Source organism: Balaenoptera acutorostrata, chromosome 7, assembly GCF_949987535.1.
Source record: "Balaenoptera acutorostrata chromosome 7, mBalAcu1.1, whole genome shotgun sequence".
NCBI lineage: Eukaryota > Metazoa > Chordata > Mammalia > Artiodactyla > Balaenopteridae > Balaenoptera > Balaenoptera acutorostrata.
Genome location: NC_080070.1, coordinates 71082721 through 71102307, shown reverse-complemented (window position 1 = coordinate 71102307; position 19587 = coordinate 71082721). Strand labels below are relative to the sequence as shown.

Sequence of the window (19587 nt, the reverse complement as noted above, 5' to 3'; positions counted from 1 at the left end):
AAGAGAGACATTGTCTTTATTACTCTAGAATGCCAAGCAGATTGCTCTATGGAGAGAGATGTCTCTATCTTTACTTTCTAGAACTAAGCACATTTGCTCCAAGAAGAGAGATGCCTATTTTTGCAAGTCTGCCTGCTATGTCAACATCCTTGAAGAGCCAATTTGGAGTATATTAGCTATTCATGCCTTTTAAAATGTTTGGATACATGAGAAACCCCTGAAAAATAATCTCCTTGTAGTGTCTAGAAGATGAGACTCTTTGAGCAAACTCACTGTTGCACAGCGGAAGCTGATTTCTTTATTTCACTATTGATACATGGCTGATGACTATGCAAGTTTTGTTTTTGTTTTTTTTTGAATAATCTTCCCTCTGAAATTTGTACTCAAAAACTTTAAACCAAAGTAAAATTCTTGAAATTCATGAGCCAAGTGATTTCTGTAGCGTAGCTAAGACCTCAAAACCTTTACCTCTCTTTCTCAAATATTTTGTCAAAATTAGGTAGAGTTAAGCTGAATTCTTCTGAAGAGGCAATGCTCTTAGAGATACAGAGTTTCATGTTTTACTTTGGAACAAGCATTGTATTTTAGATATATAACTAAAGCTTTCTAAATGTAATGCCAGTATTAACCACGAAAATGTGACTTCGTACAGAGTTATAGCAGAGATATCATTATAACAGAGCCCTTGTTTAGTAGTTTTTTGTTCATATTGCTATAATAGAAAAAATAGAGAATAATTAGAGCATTGAACTATATGGAAGAAAAATTTTATTAGGAAAGTTTTTATAGTGTATGTACTATTTTCTATCTAGTCTGGGACTACCTCTAGTAATAATCTTCTTCTCTTATTATTGTTGCCCTAGTTTAAGTCTTATTTCTCTATCATATATAATAATTTATTTTTATTTTTATTATTTTTATTTTTTATTGAGGTATAGTTGACATATTAGTTTTAGGTGTATGACATTGTGATTCAACATTTATATACCTTATGAATTGATGACCAAGATAAGTCTCGTAACCATCTGTCACCATACAAAATTACCGCAATATTATTGACTAGATTCCCTTTGTTGTACATTCCATTCCATGACTTATTTTGTAACTGGAAGTTTGTACTACTTTATGTTCTTCACCTGTTTTGCCCATACCCTTACCTCCCCCATCCCCACCCCTCTGGCAACCACCAGCTTGTTCTCCCTTATCTATGAGTCTGTTTATGTTTTATTTTGTTTGTTCATTTGTTTTGTTTTTTAGATTCCACGTATAAGTGTATTTCTCTATCTGACTTATTTCATTTAGCATAATACCCTCTGGAATATCATGGATGTTCCATCCATGTTGTCACAAATGACAAGATTTTATTCTTTTTTATGGCTGAGTATATTCCACTGTGTATGCATACATACATGTGTGTGTGTGTGTGTGTGTGTGTGTGTGTGTGTGTATATATATATATATATATATATATATATATATATATATATATAATACACACACACCTCCACATCTTCAAGCATTCATCTATCAACAGGCACTTCCATATCTTGGCTGCTACATTGAACACAGTGGTGCTTATATCTTTTTGACTTAGTGTTTTCATTTTCTTTGGGTAAATACCCAAGAGTGGGATTGCTGGTTAGTATAGTAGTTATATTTTTAATTTTTTGAGAAGCCTCGATACCTTTTTCCATAGTGGCTGCACCAGTTTACATTCCCACCAACAGTGCACTAGGGTTCCTTTTTCTCCACACCCTCTCCAACATTTGCTATTTGTGGTCTTTTTGATGATAGCCATTCTGACAAGTATGGGTGATCTCTCATTGTGATTTTGATTTGCATTTCTCTGATGATTAGTGATGTTGAGCATCTTTCCGTGTGCCTGCTGGCCTTCTATATGTCTTCTTTGGAGAAATGTCTGTTCAGGACTTCTGTCCATTTTTTGATTGGGTTGTGTGTGTGTTCTGATATTCAGTTGTATGAGCTGTTTATGTATTTTGGATATTAACCCTTTTTGGGTCATATCATTTGCAAATACTCCCATTCAGTAGGTTGTATCTTTGTTTTATCAGTGATTTACTTTGCTAGTCAAAATCTTGTAAGTTTAATTAGGTCTCATGTGTTTATTTTTGCTTTTGTTTCTTTTGCCTTAGGGGACAGATCCAAAAAAATTTGCTATGATTTATGTCAAAGAGTGTTCTGCCTATGTTTTATTCTAGGAGTTTTATGGTTTCCAGTCTTTCATTTAAGTCTTTAATCTATCTTGAGTATATTTTTGTATGTGGTATAAGAGGGTGGTCCAGTTTTATTCTTTTGAATGTAACTGTCTAGTTTTTTCAAAACTATTTATTGAGGAGACTTTCTTTCCACACTATGTATTATTGGCTTCTTTGTCATAAATTAATTAACCAGATATGGGTGGGTTTATTTCTGGGCCCTCTCCTCTGTTCCATTGATCTCTATGTCTGCTTTTGTGCCAGTACCATACAGTTTTGATTACTATAGCTTTGTAGTATAGTTTGAAATCAGGGCGCATGACACCTCCAGCTTTGTTGTTCTTTCTCAAGATTGCTTTGGCTATTTGGGGTCCTTTGTTATTCCATAGGTACTTTAGAATTATTTGTATTAGTTCTACAATAAATGCCATTGGTATTTTGATAGGGACTGTACTGAATCTGTAGATTGCTTTGGGTAGTATCATCATTTTAACAAATTTTTTTTTCCAATCCATGAGCACAGTATGTCTTTCCACTTAATCGTGTCATCTTTAATTTCTTTCATCAATGTTTTATAGTTTTCAGAGTACAGGTCTTTAACCTCCTTGGTTAAATTTATTCCTAGGTATTCTTTTTGATGCAATTATAAATAGAATTGCCTTCTTAATTTCACTTTCTGATAGTTTATTATTAGTGTACAGAACTGCAACAGATTTCTACATATTTTGTATTCTACAATTTTACTGAATTCATTTATTCTAATAGGTTTTTGGTGGAGTCTAGGGTTTTCTATACATAGTGTCATATCATCTGCAAATAGTGACAGTTTTATTTTTTCTCTTCCAGTTTGTATGGTTTTTGTGTCTTATCTGGTGTGATTGCTGTGGCTGGGACTTCCCATACTATGTTGAATAAAAGTGGTGATGGTGGGCATCCTTGTCTTTTGCCTGATCTGAAAGGAAAATCTTTCAGCTATTCACCATTGATTATGATGTTAGCTGTGGGTTTGTCATATATGACCTTTTTTATGTTAAGGTATGTTCCCTCTACACCTGCCTTATTAAGAGTTTTCATCATAACTGGATATTGAGTTTTGTCAAAAGTTTATTCTAGATCTATTGGGGTGATCATATGATTTTTATTCTTCATTTTGTGAGTGTGCTGTATCATGTTCATTGGTTTGTGAATATTGAATCAAACTTTTGTCCCTGGAATTAATCTCACTTGATTATGATGTATGATCCTTTTAATGTATTGTTGAATTCAGTTTGCTAATATTTTGTTGAGGATTTTTGCATCTATGTTCATCATTGATATTGGCCTGATGGATATTAATTTTCTTTTTTTGTAGTGTTTTTATATGGTTTTGGTATCACAATGATGCTGGCCTCCTAAAATGAGTTTGAAGGCATTTCTTCCTTTTCAATTCTTTGGAATAGTTAGAGAAGGGTAGGTATTAAGTCTTATTTAAATGTTTGATAGAATTCACGTGTGAAGCCCTCACATCCTAGACTTTTGTTTTTTGGGAGTTTTTTCATTACTGATTTAATTTCATTACCAGTCATCAGTCTGTTCAAATTTTCTATTCTTTTCTGATTCAGTCTTAGAAGATTTTATGTTTCTAGGAACTTATCCATTTCTTTTAGGTTGTCCAATTTGTTGGTGTATAATTATTCACAGTAATCTCTTGTCCATTGTATTTCTGTGGTATTAGTTGTAATTTCTTCTCTTTCTTTTTATTTATTTGGGCTCTCTTTCTTTTTTTCACAATGTGTCTGTCTCAAGGTTTGTCAATTTTTTTAATCTTTTTAAAACCCCAGCTCTTAGTTTCATTGATTTAAAAAAATTTTTTTAAAGTCTCTATTTCATTTTTGCTCTGATTTTCATCATTTCCTTCCTTCAACTAACTTTGTGTTTCTTTTATTCATCTTTTCCTGGTTCCTTTAGGTGTAAAGTTAGATTGTTTATTTGAGATTGTTCTTGTCTCTTGAGGTAGGCCTGCATTACTATAAGCATCCCTTCTAAAACTGCTTTCACTGCATCCCATAGATTTTGGAACAATTGTCTTTCCATTTTCATTTGTTTCAGAGTATTTTTTGATTTCTTCATTGACCCATTGATTGATTAGTAGCTTTTGGTTTAGGCTCCGAAACTTTTTTTTTTTTTTTTCCAGTTTTCTTCTTGTAATTGATTTATAGTTTTATACTGTTTGGGTCAGAAAAGATGCTTGGTGTGATTTCAGTCTTCTTAAATTTATTGAGACTTGTTTTGTGGCCTAACATGAGATCTATCCTGGAGAATGTTCATGTGTATTATTATTATTTTTTTTTTAATTAATTAATTAATTTTTGCCTGTGTTGGGTCTTCGTTTCTGTGTGAGGGCTTTCTCTAGCTGCGGCAAGCGGGGGCCACTCCTCATCGCGGTGCACGGGCCTGTCACCATCACGGCCTCTCGTTGCGGAGCACAAGCTCCAGACACGCAGGCTCAGCAGTTGTGGCTCACGGGCCTAGTTGCTCCGTGACATGTGGGATCTTCCCAAACCAGGGCTCGAACCCGTGTCCCCTGCATTGGCAGGCAGATTCCCAACCACTGCGCCACCAGGGAAGCCCATGTGTATTTTTAAAGAATGTGTATTCTGCTGTTTTGGGGGTGGAAGGTCTGTATATATCTATTACGTTTTAGTGGTCTATTGTGTCTTTAAGGCCAATGTTTCCTTATTGATATTTTGTCTGATATGTCTATTGGTATAAGTGGAGTGTTAAAGTCTACTATTATCATATTATTGTCAATATCTTCCTGTATGTGTGTTAATATTTGAATTATGTACTTAGGTGCTCCTTTTTTGGGTGCATAGATATTTATAAGTGTTATAGTCTCTTGTTGGATTGATCCCTTTATCTTTATATAATGACGTTCTTTGTCTCTTGTTACATTTTTTGTTTTAAAGTCTATTTTGTCTGATATGCATATTGCTACCCTAGCTTACATGGAAAATCTTTTCCATTCTTTCACTTTTAGTCTGTGTGTGTCTTTAGATATGAAGTGAGTCGCTTGAAGGTGACCTATAGATGGGTCTTTTTTTTTTTTTTTATCCTTTCAGCCACCTGTGTCTTTTGATTATAGCATTTAGTTCATTTTGACTGAAGTGACTGTTTTTTTTGTTTGTTTGTTTTTTTTAATATTCAGGACTATTATATAGCTACTTTATTTATTTATTTATTTATTTATTTTTGGCTGTGTTGGGTCTTCGGTTCGTGCGAGGGCTTTCTCTAGTTACGGCAAGTGGGGGCCACTCTTCATCGCGGTGCAGGGACCGCTCTTCATCGCGGTGCACGGGCCTTTCACTATCGCGGCCCCTCCCGTTGCGGGGCACAGGCTCCAGACGCGCAGGCTCAGTAGTTGTGGCTCACGGGCCCAGCTGCTCCGTGGCATGTGGGATCTTCCCAGACCAGGGCTCGAACCCGTGTCCCCTGCATTAGCAGGCAGATTCTCAACCACTGCGCCACCAGGGAAGCCCATGACTGTTTATTAGGTATGTACTTATTGTCATTTTGTTAGTTGTTTTCTGATTGGTTTTGTAGTTCTTTATCGCTTTCTTCTTCTCTGGTTCTTTTCCCTTCTCATTTGATGACTTTCTTTAGTGTTATGTTTGGATTCCTTTCTCTATTTTTTGTGTATCTGTTAGAGGTTTTTGACTTGTGGTTACCATAAGGTTCATATATAACAAACTATGTGTATAGTAGTCTATTTTAAGTTGATGGTGTCTTGAGTTCAAATGCATTCTAGAAGCACAACATTTTATTCTTACCCATGTTTTATGTTTTTGATGTCATATTTTATATCTTTTTACTTTGGGTATCATTTAAATAAATATTTTAGATACAGATGATTTTACTACTTTTGTCTTTTAATCTTCATACTAGCTATATAGGTGGTTGATCTGCTACTACCTTTATTATATGTTTGCCTTTACCAGTGAGTTTTTCCTTCATAAATTTCTGGTTTCTAGCTGTGGCCTTTTCCATTTAAAGAATTCCCTTTAACATTTCTTATAAGGCCAGTTTTGTGCTGATGAACTACTTTAGCTTTTGCTTCTGGGAAACTCTTTATCTTGCCAGGTAGAGTATTCTTGGTTGTAAGTTTTCTCCTTTCTGTACTTTGAATATATCATGCTAGTCTCTTCTGGGGCCTATAAAGTTTCTGCTGAAAAGTAGCTGATAGTCTTATGGGGGGGTTCCCTTGTATGTAACTAGTTGTTTTTCTCTTACTGATTTAAAAATTCCCTCTTTATATTTAAATTTTGACATTTTAATTATAATGTGTCTTGATGTGGGTCTCTTTGGGTTCATCTTGTCTGGTACTGTCTGTGCTTCCTGGACATGGATGTCTGTTTCCTTCCCCAGATTTGGGACGTTTTCAGCCATTGTTTTTTTCAAATAAGTTTTGTGTCCTTGTCTCTCTTTGCCTTCTGTGGCCCCTGTACTTCAAATGTTAGTATACTTGATGTTGTATCAGAGGTCCCTTTTTTTTTTTTTTAATTCTCATTTTTTTAAACTGTTTTTTTATTTTTGTTGTTTTGATTGGGTCATTACAAGTACCCTATCATCCAGATTGATGATTCATTCTTCTGCATCTTCTGATCTCTTGTTGATTCCCTCTAGTGTATTTTTCATTATAGTTATTGTATTCTTCAGCTCTGATTGGCTCTTTTTTATATTTTCTTTTTAGGTTCTCACTGAGTTCACATTCTTCTCCCCATTCAGTGAGCTTACTTATTACTGCTAATTTGAACTCTTTATCTGATAAAACTGTTCATTTTCATTTTGTTTAGTTCTTTTTTTGAAGTTTTGCCACCTTTCCTTTGGAAGATAGTCTTTTGTTTCCTCATTTTACCTAACTCTGTTTGTTTCTGTGTGTTAGGTATATCAGCTACATCTCCTGGTTTTGAAAGAGTGACCTTATATAAATGGTGTCCTGTGGGACCTGATGGTGCAGTCTCTCCTGGTCATTGTGCCCTCCTATTGTGGTTGGACCACAGTTGTTGTAGGCATGCTGAAAAGGTGTGCTGGTTCTTGGCCTGGCTGGCTGAGAGGTCTGGCCACAACTGCTCCAGGCCTGCTGATGTGTGGGGCTGGCCCCTGAGAGCAGGAGACACTTTGGAGGGGTGCTGGTGCTGACTGAGGCCAGCCACTGGGTGGGGTGGGGCAGCAGCTACTTTGGAGAGGCCAGCCGGGTTGGGTGGGTTGGTTGGGTTGGGCCGGTTGGGTGGGTTGAGGAGGGCTGTTCCTCAGGGGAAACCGGGGTGGGGCACATGGGTTAACTAGGTTGATGAACAGTGGCAGAAATGGCAACAGCCTGGTAGGTAGAAAAAGAGTTTTAAAAAAAAAATGTTGCCTGCCAGTGCTTCTGTCCCTGGAGAGAGTTCTACCAGATTTCTGCCCCTCCAGCACAAGCCCTAAAATTAGTCAGTAAATTTCCTTCTGATAATACCTAGGCTCTTTTCAAGGTGCTGCCTCTGTGCTGGGACTCTGAGTGAGTGAGTTTGTGCATGAACCTTTCACGAGCAGTATCTTGATTTCTCATAGCCCTCTACCTCTCCTGGACGTGCGCCCCACTGGTTTTCAAAGCCAGACATTATGGGGGCTCATCTTCCTGGTGCAGGCCCCTCGGGATGGGGAGTCCAATGTGGGGCTCAGACTCCTAGCTCCTCAGGGGGAACCTTCATGGTTGCGATATCCCTCCTGCTTATGGACTGCTGCACTGGGGGTGGGGGTTCTGATTACACTGCATGTCTGCCCCTCTGCCCGTCCTACCTGTCTTGATGTGGCCTTTTCTTTATAGCCTTGGTTGTAGAAAGTCTGTTCTGCTCATCTTCAAGTCATTCTCAGAGATAGTCGTTCTATATGTAGTTGTAGTTTTGGTGTTTCATGGGAGGGGTGAGCTCAGGATCTTCCTACTCTGCTATCTTGATCTGGACCCTCAGAAGAAGGCCTATTACGGTAATCTCTTGTTGCTTTCCCTGTTTCTAGTCATTCCATATTTAGTTAAATGTATTCTTTGTAGTACTTAACATGCTTCCAGAATTCTTTAAAAATTCTTGTCTAACCAATTTTTAAATTTTATTCAAATATTTTCTATTGTATATTTTTTGTATAAGAAAAACCAGACTATTTGCCTATTCCTGAATATATCTTGAGCCTTTTCAACATTTTTTTTATCTAAAACAATTTCCTATATCCTTATTTGCTACAACAATGTTAATTATTTTTGGACTAGTTCAAGTGGGTTTTTTTTTTGGTAGCGTCATAAACTTCAGTCTGAATTATTTTGCTCTTATACATGGTCCTTGGCGTTATGTGCCTATAGAAATTTTGTGCTCGTAAAGTTGTTTATGCTCATGTTTGGTCTTTCTATCTAGTTTGTAAACTCTTTTTTCCTCTAATTTTTTCTCCTAGCATGTAAAAGTCACATCTGGCAGAGATCTTCAGCAAATCATCTTAGAGGAATGCTACAATTTTGTTTGTGTGAATGTAAGTCGTTAATACAAATGATTGAAAGCACTTGAGGATTTGTATAAATGTAATGTTCGACAAGTACTTAGTTTTCTTGATTCTTAAGTATTTGAATTTAAGATTTTGATAGGTGAGTTGTGTTATTCAATATGTATTTAGAAATGTTATTTTTGTCTTTTGAAATAGGGAAATCACATTTTCTAACAACCTAGTTCACATAATGAGAAGAGGGTGATATTTCTTTAGATGGTATTTTCAAATTTCTGGTAAAAAGTAAATAAGATAGGTTTGAATTAATGAATTAAAAAAATTTTAATAGCTAATTTATGGGTATCCTTTAACATTGTTTGAAAATTTAAAATTAAGCTTGATAGATATTTTAAATGTTTAAATGTTTAAAAGCTCTCCATTTTTCTCATTGAATGAACTCTTAAGTCATTTAAGAACTTCTTTTATTTTTCTGGTCTTTCAGGTTATGACATCTGATTTTGAAGAAACCCAGAAATTATTGAATATGCTTGAAGAGAGTAATCTTTCCATTTTGTATCCTGTTGTTGTTATTTCAGTAAGTGAATTAATGCAGACTTTTCAAACTTAGGCTTTGTTACTTGAAATTCAACTTTTCTTTTTAACAAAATTTCATCCAACTGAAGAAATCCATCTAAACCCAAAAGAAGAAACTCTTCTCGGTGGGTTCTAGAACGCACTTTCTTGCTTTGACATCTCTGACTGCAGGTCCTTATTATTTCAATTATTTGGTTGAACTGATTTGCTAGGTTTTCACCCTAGCAAAAATTGCATGTCTTTTCCTTCATTAGAATTTCAGAGGTTATTGCTGAGTTGACTTGTTGTTTGGATAATGTGGAAGAACTTTATTTTAGTGTACTACCAGAATGCCATTAGAGAAAAAATCCCAAAGTTAAAAAACTGAGGGGCACAAATCAGATAGAAGAAACTACTCTTAGGTTGTTTCATCTTCTCTGTTCCATGGACAGCAAAAGTAGAATGAGCAACAGATAAAAGAGAAGTCCTAGAAGAATGGCCCATGAAAGTTTTGGAGAGATCTTTTCTGTGAAAGACTAAAAGTGTATGTTTAGTACAGAATTTACTTGATTGGCCTTTTAAACTGTGCAGCAGAGGGGAATTTCAGAGGGCAAAACCAGGAAGTAACAAAATCAGAGCCCAGGACTGACAAACTAGCTGAGAAGAATCTGTTGTCAGCAGCATTTTGCTGTGGGAAGGCTTTCCAAACATGAAATTCTCAAAACAGTTGCTTAGCAATTGCTGAATTCATAAAGCTCAGGCCTATGCCATAGTGTGGGAATTAAATTCTTGTTAGGTGAGATTATTAATACAGAATAAAGAAAATTTGCACTAAAAATAAGTAGCTCTAGACTGAGCCATGCAAGTAGAAACAAATAAGCAGTTAGGGGAAGTTTGATTATTTCACCTGCCTATTGTATTTGATTTTATGCCCTAGAGATGAGTTCCATGAGTGCTGCTGATCATGGAAACCCAAATTCCTCATGTGAATGATTTCAACAGAAATATAGATGTTTTCATTGAGATTTTTAGGAACAGCAGGAAATGTTCCCAATGCTGAAGGGCTCTAAGTCTCCATAGGTTGGAGATAAATTCAGAGTTCTGTTTGGCTCCCTATTCATCGCTCCACATTAACTTGCTTGGAAATCTCATTCACACCATGTCCCCAGATATTCTTCTGAAGAGGCAGAAGGGTACTGTGAAGAGAGCAAAGGCTTTGAATTCAGAATACCTCGGTTCCTTGGTCAAGTTACTTAACTTTTCTGAGGCTTGCTTTCCTCCTTTTAGAAATGAGGCTAGTAGCCCTACTTCTTAAATCACTGTCAGGATTAAAATGAATGAATGTAAAATGTAGTTGATATCATAGTGCTGGGCCCTTGGCAGCCGTGCAATGTTAGTTTCATTTAACAGTCTAGCTCCTGCTCTTTCCAATTTGGATGAGATGAGTCAAAGCTTACTGATGCTGCTCTAATCTGATTCCGGAGCTTCAGTCCTACATTGTTTAGCATTTTATCAGGTACTACTCCATTTAAGTACTTGACTATCTTCTCACACCTAGCATGTCAGATCTCTCCCAAAAGCACATTCCCGTCAATTGACTTCTCTTAGTGGCAGTATAGTTGTGGCAGGCACCCAGGTGGGAATCTGTGTCATCATTGAATTTTCCTTCTACCCCTTTCCTTTGCTTCTCTTCACCAAATACATACACACACAGCATTTTTAAACTGTTAGTTCTTGTAGTTTATTGTTACTATTGTATCTTAAGTTCAGTCCTTTGTATTGCTTCCATAAATATTTGAATTTAGCGTTCTGTTGACTTCTGTAGAGTTCCATTTCACGTATCCTAGTAAATGCCAGATTTTCATTCTTTTTTTTGGCTACCTAGTATTCTGTATTAAACTAAGGGAAAAGATGGACCATCCTCTAGTTAGGAAGGAAGTGTCTACGAGAACTAGTTTTAGAGTAGTATTATTATAAGTCAGTATACGCTAAGTCAATATGCTATAAAAACTGTAAAATGTTCACTTTAAACTGGAGAATTGTCACTCTATAGTTAATACTTGTCTACCTGTTATTTTCCCATTGCATGGGTAGAATCAGTGTGGTGATTATTAGGGTTATTATTAAACTTAATAGGAAAATGTCACTAGAACATATCTGGAATCTGTATCCTTGGGGTGGAACAAATCACTGGAAAGGTAAAGAATACTGCCTTGTTGGATTGAGAGTCAAGTAAATTGTCTCTGGATTTTTTAATTGTCCTGTAAATGATTGTGTAAAGGCTTCATCTTTTTTTCCTTCTAATGCTACTTTACCCCCAAATTGACAAAAGGCCATTTCAGTTTCCCTGTGACTTAAAATTTGGCAGAATCATTCAAATATTCCCCAAATAAATAGTTGTGTGGAAAATATTATAGTGTAGAATAAAAGACTTAAAGTTGAGTCTAGATATCTGGGGACACAATTTTTACATTAGTTAAGTGGGAACAATACATACACATATACATATAGTGTGTGGATATGAAAGTATGAATACATATGCAGACATATATACATATATATGTAATTGAAAAGATATTATGTGAATCAGGTAGCTCTGAGGCTATGGTATGTTTACTTTGCTTCTATCTGAATTACTTCTCTACAAAATTAAGCCAAGACAAAAAGGACCCTACCATGGGGGATTTTTTTTTTTAAATAAGCCTTTTTAAAGCACTTTTAAATTCTGAGAAGAGTCTGTTCATTTGCTTCCCTCAACAGGTAGATTTTATTCATCAGAAAATAAATCCAAAGTGACATCCAAGTCATAGAAAAGTATCTCCATTTTTATGTTGGGATTATGTGATTCAATAGTAATTGAATGCATGTATTGTAAATGTTTACGGGCCTATTTTTTCTTGGCTGAGATGTAGTACAGTGGTCCTTTTTCCTATGCCAAGGTTTATCAACTTTGATTTTCAGTCCATCTGAAGAGAGGAAGGCTTGGTAGGAATCAGTCAGATGAAAAGGAAAATTGTGGTTGAGTAGGTGTTTGTGAGGGTTTTTTTCAACTCAGAGGGTATTTAGTTAAGGCTGTCATTTGCAGTGTCATCATGTTTTACTGTACAAGGACAAACATTCAGAAGAAATGGGACTGAAAGTCAGTTTAGTTGGGGCATTTGTTTGACGAAAACATTAGATCATGTTCTCAGTGCTAAAAAATTGATGTCAGGCCTACAGTATTGATGAAGCCCACATATCTCTTCTATTATATTCTTATGTAGATATAGAAAAATATTCTGGAATACCCTGGTTAGCTGTCATTCAGTAGTCATTCAAAAGGTATGTGTGACTTTCAACTTCATTCTGGAGTATTTACCCCTTGGAGGGAGCTAACTAGTAAAGGAATGGACGATTAGTGGTGCTGGGTTCTAGGTATTTAGGATGCTTAGGTTTTAGTTCGGGTTCTGTAGGATTCTTGGTGGTTCAAAGATCAGAGGTCAACTTCTCCCTGGATTTTATGAAAGCAAAATGGGTTAGGAAATACTTAATGTAGGAGGTTTTTGTTATCTAAGATAAACTGGCATAGGTAGAGGCTACTGCTTTAAGATCCATGTAGAGAAAGGAACAAAATTTTAGCATGAAAAGTAGGACAAATAATTGGGATTTTATTTTAGAAGAACTAAGATATTTATTAAAATAATTTTATTTTATCTTCTATTTCTAAAATTTAGGTTATATTTGCAAAAATAAACTTTTTCGAATGATCTTGTAGACATTTATATGGTAATATGTTGTGACATGCTTCATTTCAAGTGGTCGTTTTTGGAAAAATATTTTTGGTTATTTTTAGTTTTATAAGAAATATTCTTTATTACTACTTTGTTCAAAATACCCTTTTGGACCATCTATTTGGTCATCATTCTTATATTCTTTTTATGTATTTCAAGTAGTCTAATTTTGCCTGCTTCTTAATTCTTGATGTTGTTGAATATGATTTAAGGAATTTATCAATGTTAATTTGATCAACTTAAAAAATCTTTTGTTTTGGTAGGTATAACTTAATTGTAGTTATAATGAAGTATCCGAATTTTCCAGATTTCTGTAGTCAGCTGGAGACTGACAGATGATAAAATAGGTGCCAGCATTAAAGTGAGCAGAGATAGTTGGGTGGGGTCACTTTTTAAGTATTCTGTTGCTCAGTGCATCTGTGTGGCTTAGGATGACGTTTGTTATTGTATGCAATCTTTCAACTGTGAGCCTTTGGGAACACATATTTGGATAGCAATCACACCTTGTACTAGACTAGTCTCTACTTGAAAGAAAAAAAAAAGCCTTTTTAAAACTAGAAACTGGTTGGCATGAAGGAATTTTAAAAATTTAGATCACTTTCTGTGTTTTTTTTAACAAGAAAAACCTTATAAACATTAAAAGCCAATGCTTGCTTTCGTAAAGTTGTGTAGGAATTATGTTTAAGAATCCTTTTCAGATGTGATTTCTGATGCTGTTTAGTCTATCACGTAAGTTATCAAGGAGCCAAGTTTTTATCCCGAGTTGACTGAAGTTTTTGTTAGCCTCTCTTTCTTGCGGTTACCAGGGGGTGTATAGTACTGCTAGCACCTTTTTCAAATTGCAGCTGTCAAGAGGGTCATCTGAAAGCTCTTTTGGAATCATCTGATACAATAACTATCAACATGGGACATGTTCAGTTCTCTATTTTCTACTCCTATTATTTGTTTTTGTTCACTACTTAAGTAATGATAAACAAATATTTAGAAAAGACAATATTTTAGATCTATTAGAATAGTAAAAGGTAAATTCATAAAGTTTCTGATATAAAAATCACTCCAAAAAAACCCCATAGGCTTCTATTTAAATTGTACAAGACACAAAAGTGTTAAAAGTCTGAATTGTAGGCTGTCTTTGCTTAGAAATTAATGATCAGAGAGGTGTTTTTTCCCCGGCAATGGAGGAGATTTTCAGAAGACAGGGCTAAGTGTAGCTGTTTTCCATCCAAGTTTATGTAAAATCAAATGTAAAACTGTCAAAAAATACTTTCCAGGTCCAGAAAATAAAATAGAGATTCTACTTTATTTGGATCTGGCAAGATTTCCACAAAATATCCTTTAGTACTACTATCAGATGAGATAATGGACAGTATATTCTTATTTATTCAGTGAGCATAGCTGATTCATATAATAGGCACCAAAAGTTTAATTTTTAAAAGCAGAAAGAAATTGGCCACAAATTTAAGTGGAAGTTAAAAACTGAGAAATGAAACAAATTCTTTAATTTTACTTGATAAAATAGTTTATCACTTTCCACAGAAAAATAATTTTACAGTAATTATCTGGGTAATTACCCAAGAGCTCTAATTTCCCCTGACAATGTAGACAGTAATTTTATTGGTGCTTTAGGAGAGATAGGAATCTTTTCATGAATTTACTTAAGCAAAAAACATAAATTCCCATATGGAATTTTAATGCTTTGAAAAACATAAATAAACCTTCAAAAGTGCCTAATTTAGTTCTAGTTACAGGGAAGTAGTTTATTGACATAATAGATCAGAATACATGATCTTTAAAATACTTCAAAATGTTTAATATTTGAACATGTCAGCAAATAAAAAAAATGGAAAACCACCATCAGTTGACACTTGATACATTCACATCTGGGGAAACTGTCACAGAGATGTAAATTGTTTCCAGAAGGTTCCACACTCACCAGTGGCAGAGCCAGGAACAGAATCAATCCAATGTGCAGTTTATCATATACACTTGTTACTCTTATGCTCTCATGAATGTGTTAAATAATAAGATGGAAAGAGATTAAAAATACACATATACATATATATATGTGTTTAAAATTTCTTCCTAATAAAGAACAAATGACAATTGGAAAAACACATTGATTCCTTCTTTTAAGTGCTAATGGTTTCTTTCTTTAGCTTCACAGGGTACTGAGCCTTTATCGAATTTAACTTATAAAAATCTGTGGTCCTGTTAAATTTCTTAACAGAACCCAGCATGTATATTTTTCACTTTAACTTCTTGTTCTATACATATCATTCTGTTAACCTTATTACTACTGGACTAAGAAAGTGTGTTTTTAAGGCAAAATTTCTTATAAGACCAAAAAAGAGAGCGCTTCCTATCGTAATTCTTACTGCTTCCATATTGGGTTTACTCTTTATGGGGCACAGTTTACCTTAGAACAATATTGGTTTGAACTGCGCAGGTCCACTACTAGGCAGATTTTTTTTAGTAGTAAATACTGTAGTACTACAGGATCCTAGATGGTTGAATCCACGGATGCTGAGGAACTGTGGGATGGAGGAGGAATCGTGTATTCAGAGGGCTGACCGTAAGTTATGTGTGGATTTTCAGCTGTGAAAAGGGTTGGTGCCCCTAATCCCCCACATTGTTCAAGGGTCAACTATGAATGTTTCAGGTCCTAGTTTATTTACATTTATTTTTGAATGGATATATTGTGTGTGTGTGTGTGTGTGTGTGTGTGTGTGTGTGTGTATGAGTGTTTAATAGCCAATGAATGACCAAGAGATTAGGCCCCATTCCCTCTTCTATTCCTATCTCAACCATGTTGCTATTGTAGCCTTATGGATACCTTGATTTTTCCCTTAGAAAATTATAACTTTATCATATGTTAAACGTCTGTGATGTCATCACTTAAGATACTTTAAAGTTTTCTCTTTCATGTTTGTATACAGCTTCAGTGGCAGAAATGCAATCACTTCCACAAAATTCTACAAATGTTTTCATTTGTTTTCTTCTCATATAGTAAGTCTCAGGTATTTCCTGCCTAAATCAATAATAAAATCTAAGTAAATATTGGTTTAAAATACCTTTAGAACCTTTCTGCCCTTTCAATCACAAAGGGATTCATATCTAACACAAAGATAAGGAATGATGAAGTCATTCTTATAGGAGGTGTTGAATAGAAAGAATTGACTGCTTTTTTAAGTTTTAGGAGATCTTTGCTTCCGGCTAAATGGTTACTAGAAAGTTTGTGTTGTGGGATATAGAAATTCCCTAAGATTAATTGTGATGGACATGTAACTGATGATGTGTAAAGAACTGATTCTCATAGGACATACCTTGTGGTAGTCTTTCTTTTAATGAATAAAGGTTATTTATTTTCAGATAGAATGATGTTCTAATGGATGTACAAATAGAATGAATTCCAGAGAACTTTTTCTCTGTTTTCTGAATAATTTTTTTTTTCTTGATTAAGCATGGGGTTTGGAATCACTAATTTTCTGTTTTAAGTAGTTTACTAAACTTGGTCAGATGAGCAAAGTTGTTTGTGAATTTATTTGCCAGTGCTGTCCTAGCAAATCAGTTTATAAAATTTAACATGAAATGAATAGGAGGCAAAATAAATGAAAATAGCCTCCTTTGTTAAGTGGCTTACATGAATTTTAGCCCTAGAAAAGGAAATAAACAATTGGTTTGGTCATTCCGTTTTTAAAAATTATGTCTGGGGATTTCTTTTATTAGATTTTTTTTGTGCACTGGATTCTATTTTAAGCAGTGGAAATGGCCCTTAGCTTAATTATGTTACGCTATTTCTTTACAAAGATGGGACCAAATATATTTTCAATACCATTTATTATTTTAAAATTACATGTTATACTTCTGTAATTTATTATAAATTAATATATATGTTAATATGAACATAGCTAAGCCTGACTTTGTTCATAATATCTAAAAGGATTTTACTTCATGGACAAAACAAAATTATATTTTTGTAAAGCAGGTGTTGAATAGAAAGAATTGGCTATTTAACGTTTTAGGAGATCTTTGGCAAGGTAAGGATGTGAACCTGGAGTGGGATTCAAGGTACAGGTACTAGGTGTGTGCAAATAACACACCTATTAACCTTGTCAAGTTATTTCCTGTCTCTGAACTTTAGGTCAGAATTTTTATCTATAAAAGAGCAGGATGTCCTTGATTGCATCTAAGTAGCTTCTCTTTCTAAAAATATTGTCTATACTACAATATTTTGTGACGTCTTTTTACTTTTGTATGATCTACGACAGATGTCTTTTACATAAAGATATAGTAGAGCAATTTAGATTATTATAGTCATGTTCAATATGAATCAGGTGGTAGGATATTCCTTTTTTGAGCAATTTTTGACACCTTTCTGTACTTTAATCCTTATCACAAGACTCATGGGATTTTAAAAATGGTTTCTCTTGTATTTACCGCTTTCTTATTTATCTTCCTCTTTCACAGTCTGGGTTTTATTGCGTTAAGTCTAGCTCTTCCCTTTTTGCATTTATCCCTTTTTTTCTCTCTCTTTAACAACAGTTGCAAGATTAATTTTTCTCCCATCTCCCAAGAAATCTATCCTTCCATGTGTAGCCATGTCCTACCTTCTGAAAATGATTTCTTAATCGTTAAAACTCACTCCAATGCTGTTTCTTACTAATTCATTTTAAACTTACTTTAGGTGCTGTCTAGTTAGCACTTTACAGGAAACTATCCTAGTCTCTTCATTATCTAATTAATTGCTTAGTGTAAATTCATATAGCATTTACTGAACATCTGTGTGTCAGGTATTTTGACATACATGTAGCTTATTTCATAATGTAATACTTTTTAAAATTACATCTTACTTTAGAAGAATGAGGCATTTCCATATGTGCTAATTTTCCAGATTTTCATATCTTGATCTGAAGTAAGGAAATAATACTATTTAGCTATTTCTGTTTTTGTAAATGAAGATTCTTAATGATATGAGCTTAGTTAAAAGACGAGTTAGCCTGGGAAGTGACCCAGTGGTTGGGAGGTCACAGGACCCTGGTCACTATCTGTCCCTTCTATCCACCACCCCAAGGTAAGGACTTTAATTAGGTCTGTTTGAGAAAGGGGCAATTTAGCCTGGAATAGAACATCAGGATAGATCTTCTTAAGTATAAGGGAGAAAGCTGAAATTTGGAGGGCTGAGCGGGGTCTGAGTCTATGAGGAGTAAGAGGAATAGCATTTCTATTTGGAAAGAGTAACACATAGGATGGTTAGAACTGGAAAGAGCCAGTGTATCTGAAACAGAGAGAATGAATTACACATTGGGGAGAGTTAAGGTGAGAACTACACAGGTCTAGGTCAAGGTGGGCCTTCGAAGTTTGAACTCTGTAAAGGAGTACTGCACAGTAGAAATTGATGTGATCAGCTTTGCATTTTACACATCATTCTGGATGCAACACAGAGAATGGACTAAAGTGATCCAGAGGGATTCCTTGATGCATTTGATTTCATTTAGAGGCTATTGCAATAGTCTAAGAAATAATGGTGGCGGCTAGGACTAGGGTAGTTTTATAGTGAATGTGCAGAAATGGCTAGAATCAAGATATATTTAAGAGATAGAAATACTAAGATTTAGTGCTTCATTTAATAAGAGAGGAACCATAATCTCCAATTTTATGTTTTGTGAAATTGGGTGCATAATAGCAAAGTAGGCAACATTAGAGAAGGATCTTTATGGTTTGTTTCTGAAAGCTGAATAGGCAGATGATTACCGTGAACTTGTTGGCAGAAATAATTAGAAAGATTTCACTCATATCCAAAAGCTTTCTAGGCGTTTGTGTGTTGGTGTTTTATGTGTGTGTGTGTTTGAACAGAAGTTTTTATCCTAAAACCTATACTTGAAAAGGCAAGTTACATGCCTCCAAGGCCTCCTTAATAATTGAATTTTAATAGAATTCCAGGTATAAGCACAATTTAAAATACCTTTCATATTATAATGCTTTTGCTAAGTTATATATTGTTTGTATGATGGATCATGTTTTTTACAAAATTTTCTCTGTACTAATGCTACACATTCTGAGAAAAAACAAAAACAGTAAAACAAATCTTGTCCATGGGTTGAGTCATTAGCAGACAGGAAGATGGTAAGAATATTCCAAGCCTAAGCACTATTCCCTTACGATAAAAATCTATAGCTACCTAAAAATAGATTACTTAGGCAGTTTTCTGGAAACTCAACTTTCTTTTATTGAAAGAATGGAAAGATGATGGAATTAGTGTAAAAGGCTTCTTGTTCCAGACATCCTTTGGCTTGAACCCTACTTGCAATAAGTTTATACATGACACTTTTGAAAAGTATAGTATGATTCAGTTTTCCAGGCACCACAGGTTTTATTTTATGGGATTTTGAAGTTTATACTTATTCTACTCAAATGCCGGGATACTTTATTTACTGGTACCTGCTAAGGTAGAATGCAACAAGTGTTGCCAAGATAATCCTAGTGTCAGTAGTGGAAAATTCTTATTTGGGAATGACAGGACTGTTAAGCCTGCATGTCTCTTCTGA

The 19587-nt window shown here is 34.9% G+C and overlaps 1 protein-coding gene across 2 annotated transcripts in view; it reads left to right on the top strand.

Moving 5' to 3' along the window:
- The window catches only part of CRPPA (CDP-L-ribitol pyrophosphorylase A), a 324671-nt gene that overhangs the window by 173211 nt on the left and 131873 nt on the right, over positions 1–19587 (top strand). For both annotated transcript variants that reach the window (XM_007164884.2, XM_057549909.1), the window contains exons 7-8: positions 8673–8747; positions 9202–9294. In XM_007164884.2, coding sequence (XP_007164946.2) covers positions 8673–8747; positions 9202–9294 — 168 coding nt within the window. The remainder of the gene's footprint in view (positions 1–8672; positions 8748–9201; positions 9295–19587) is intronic.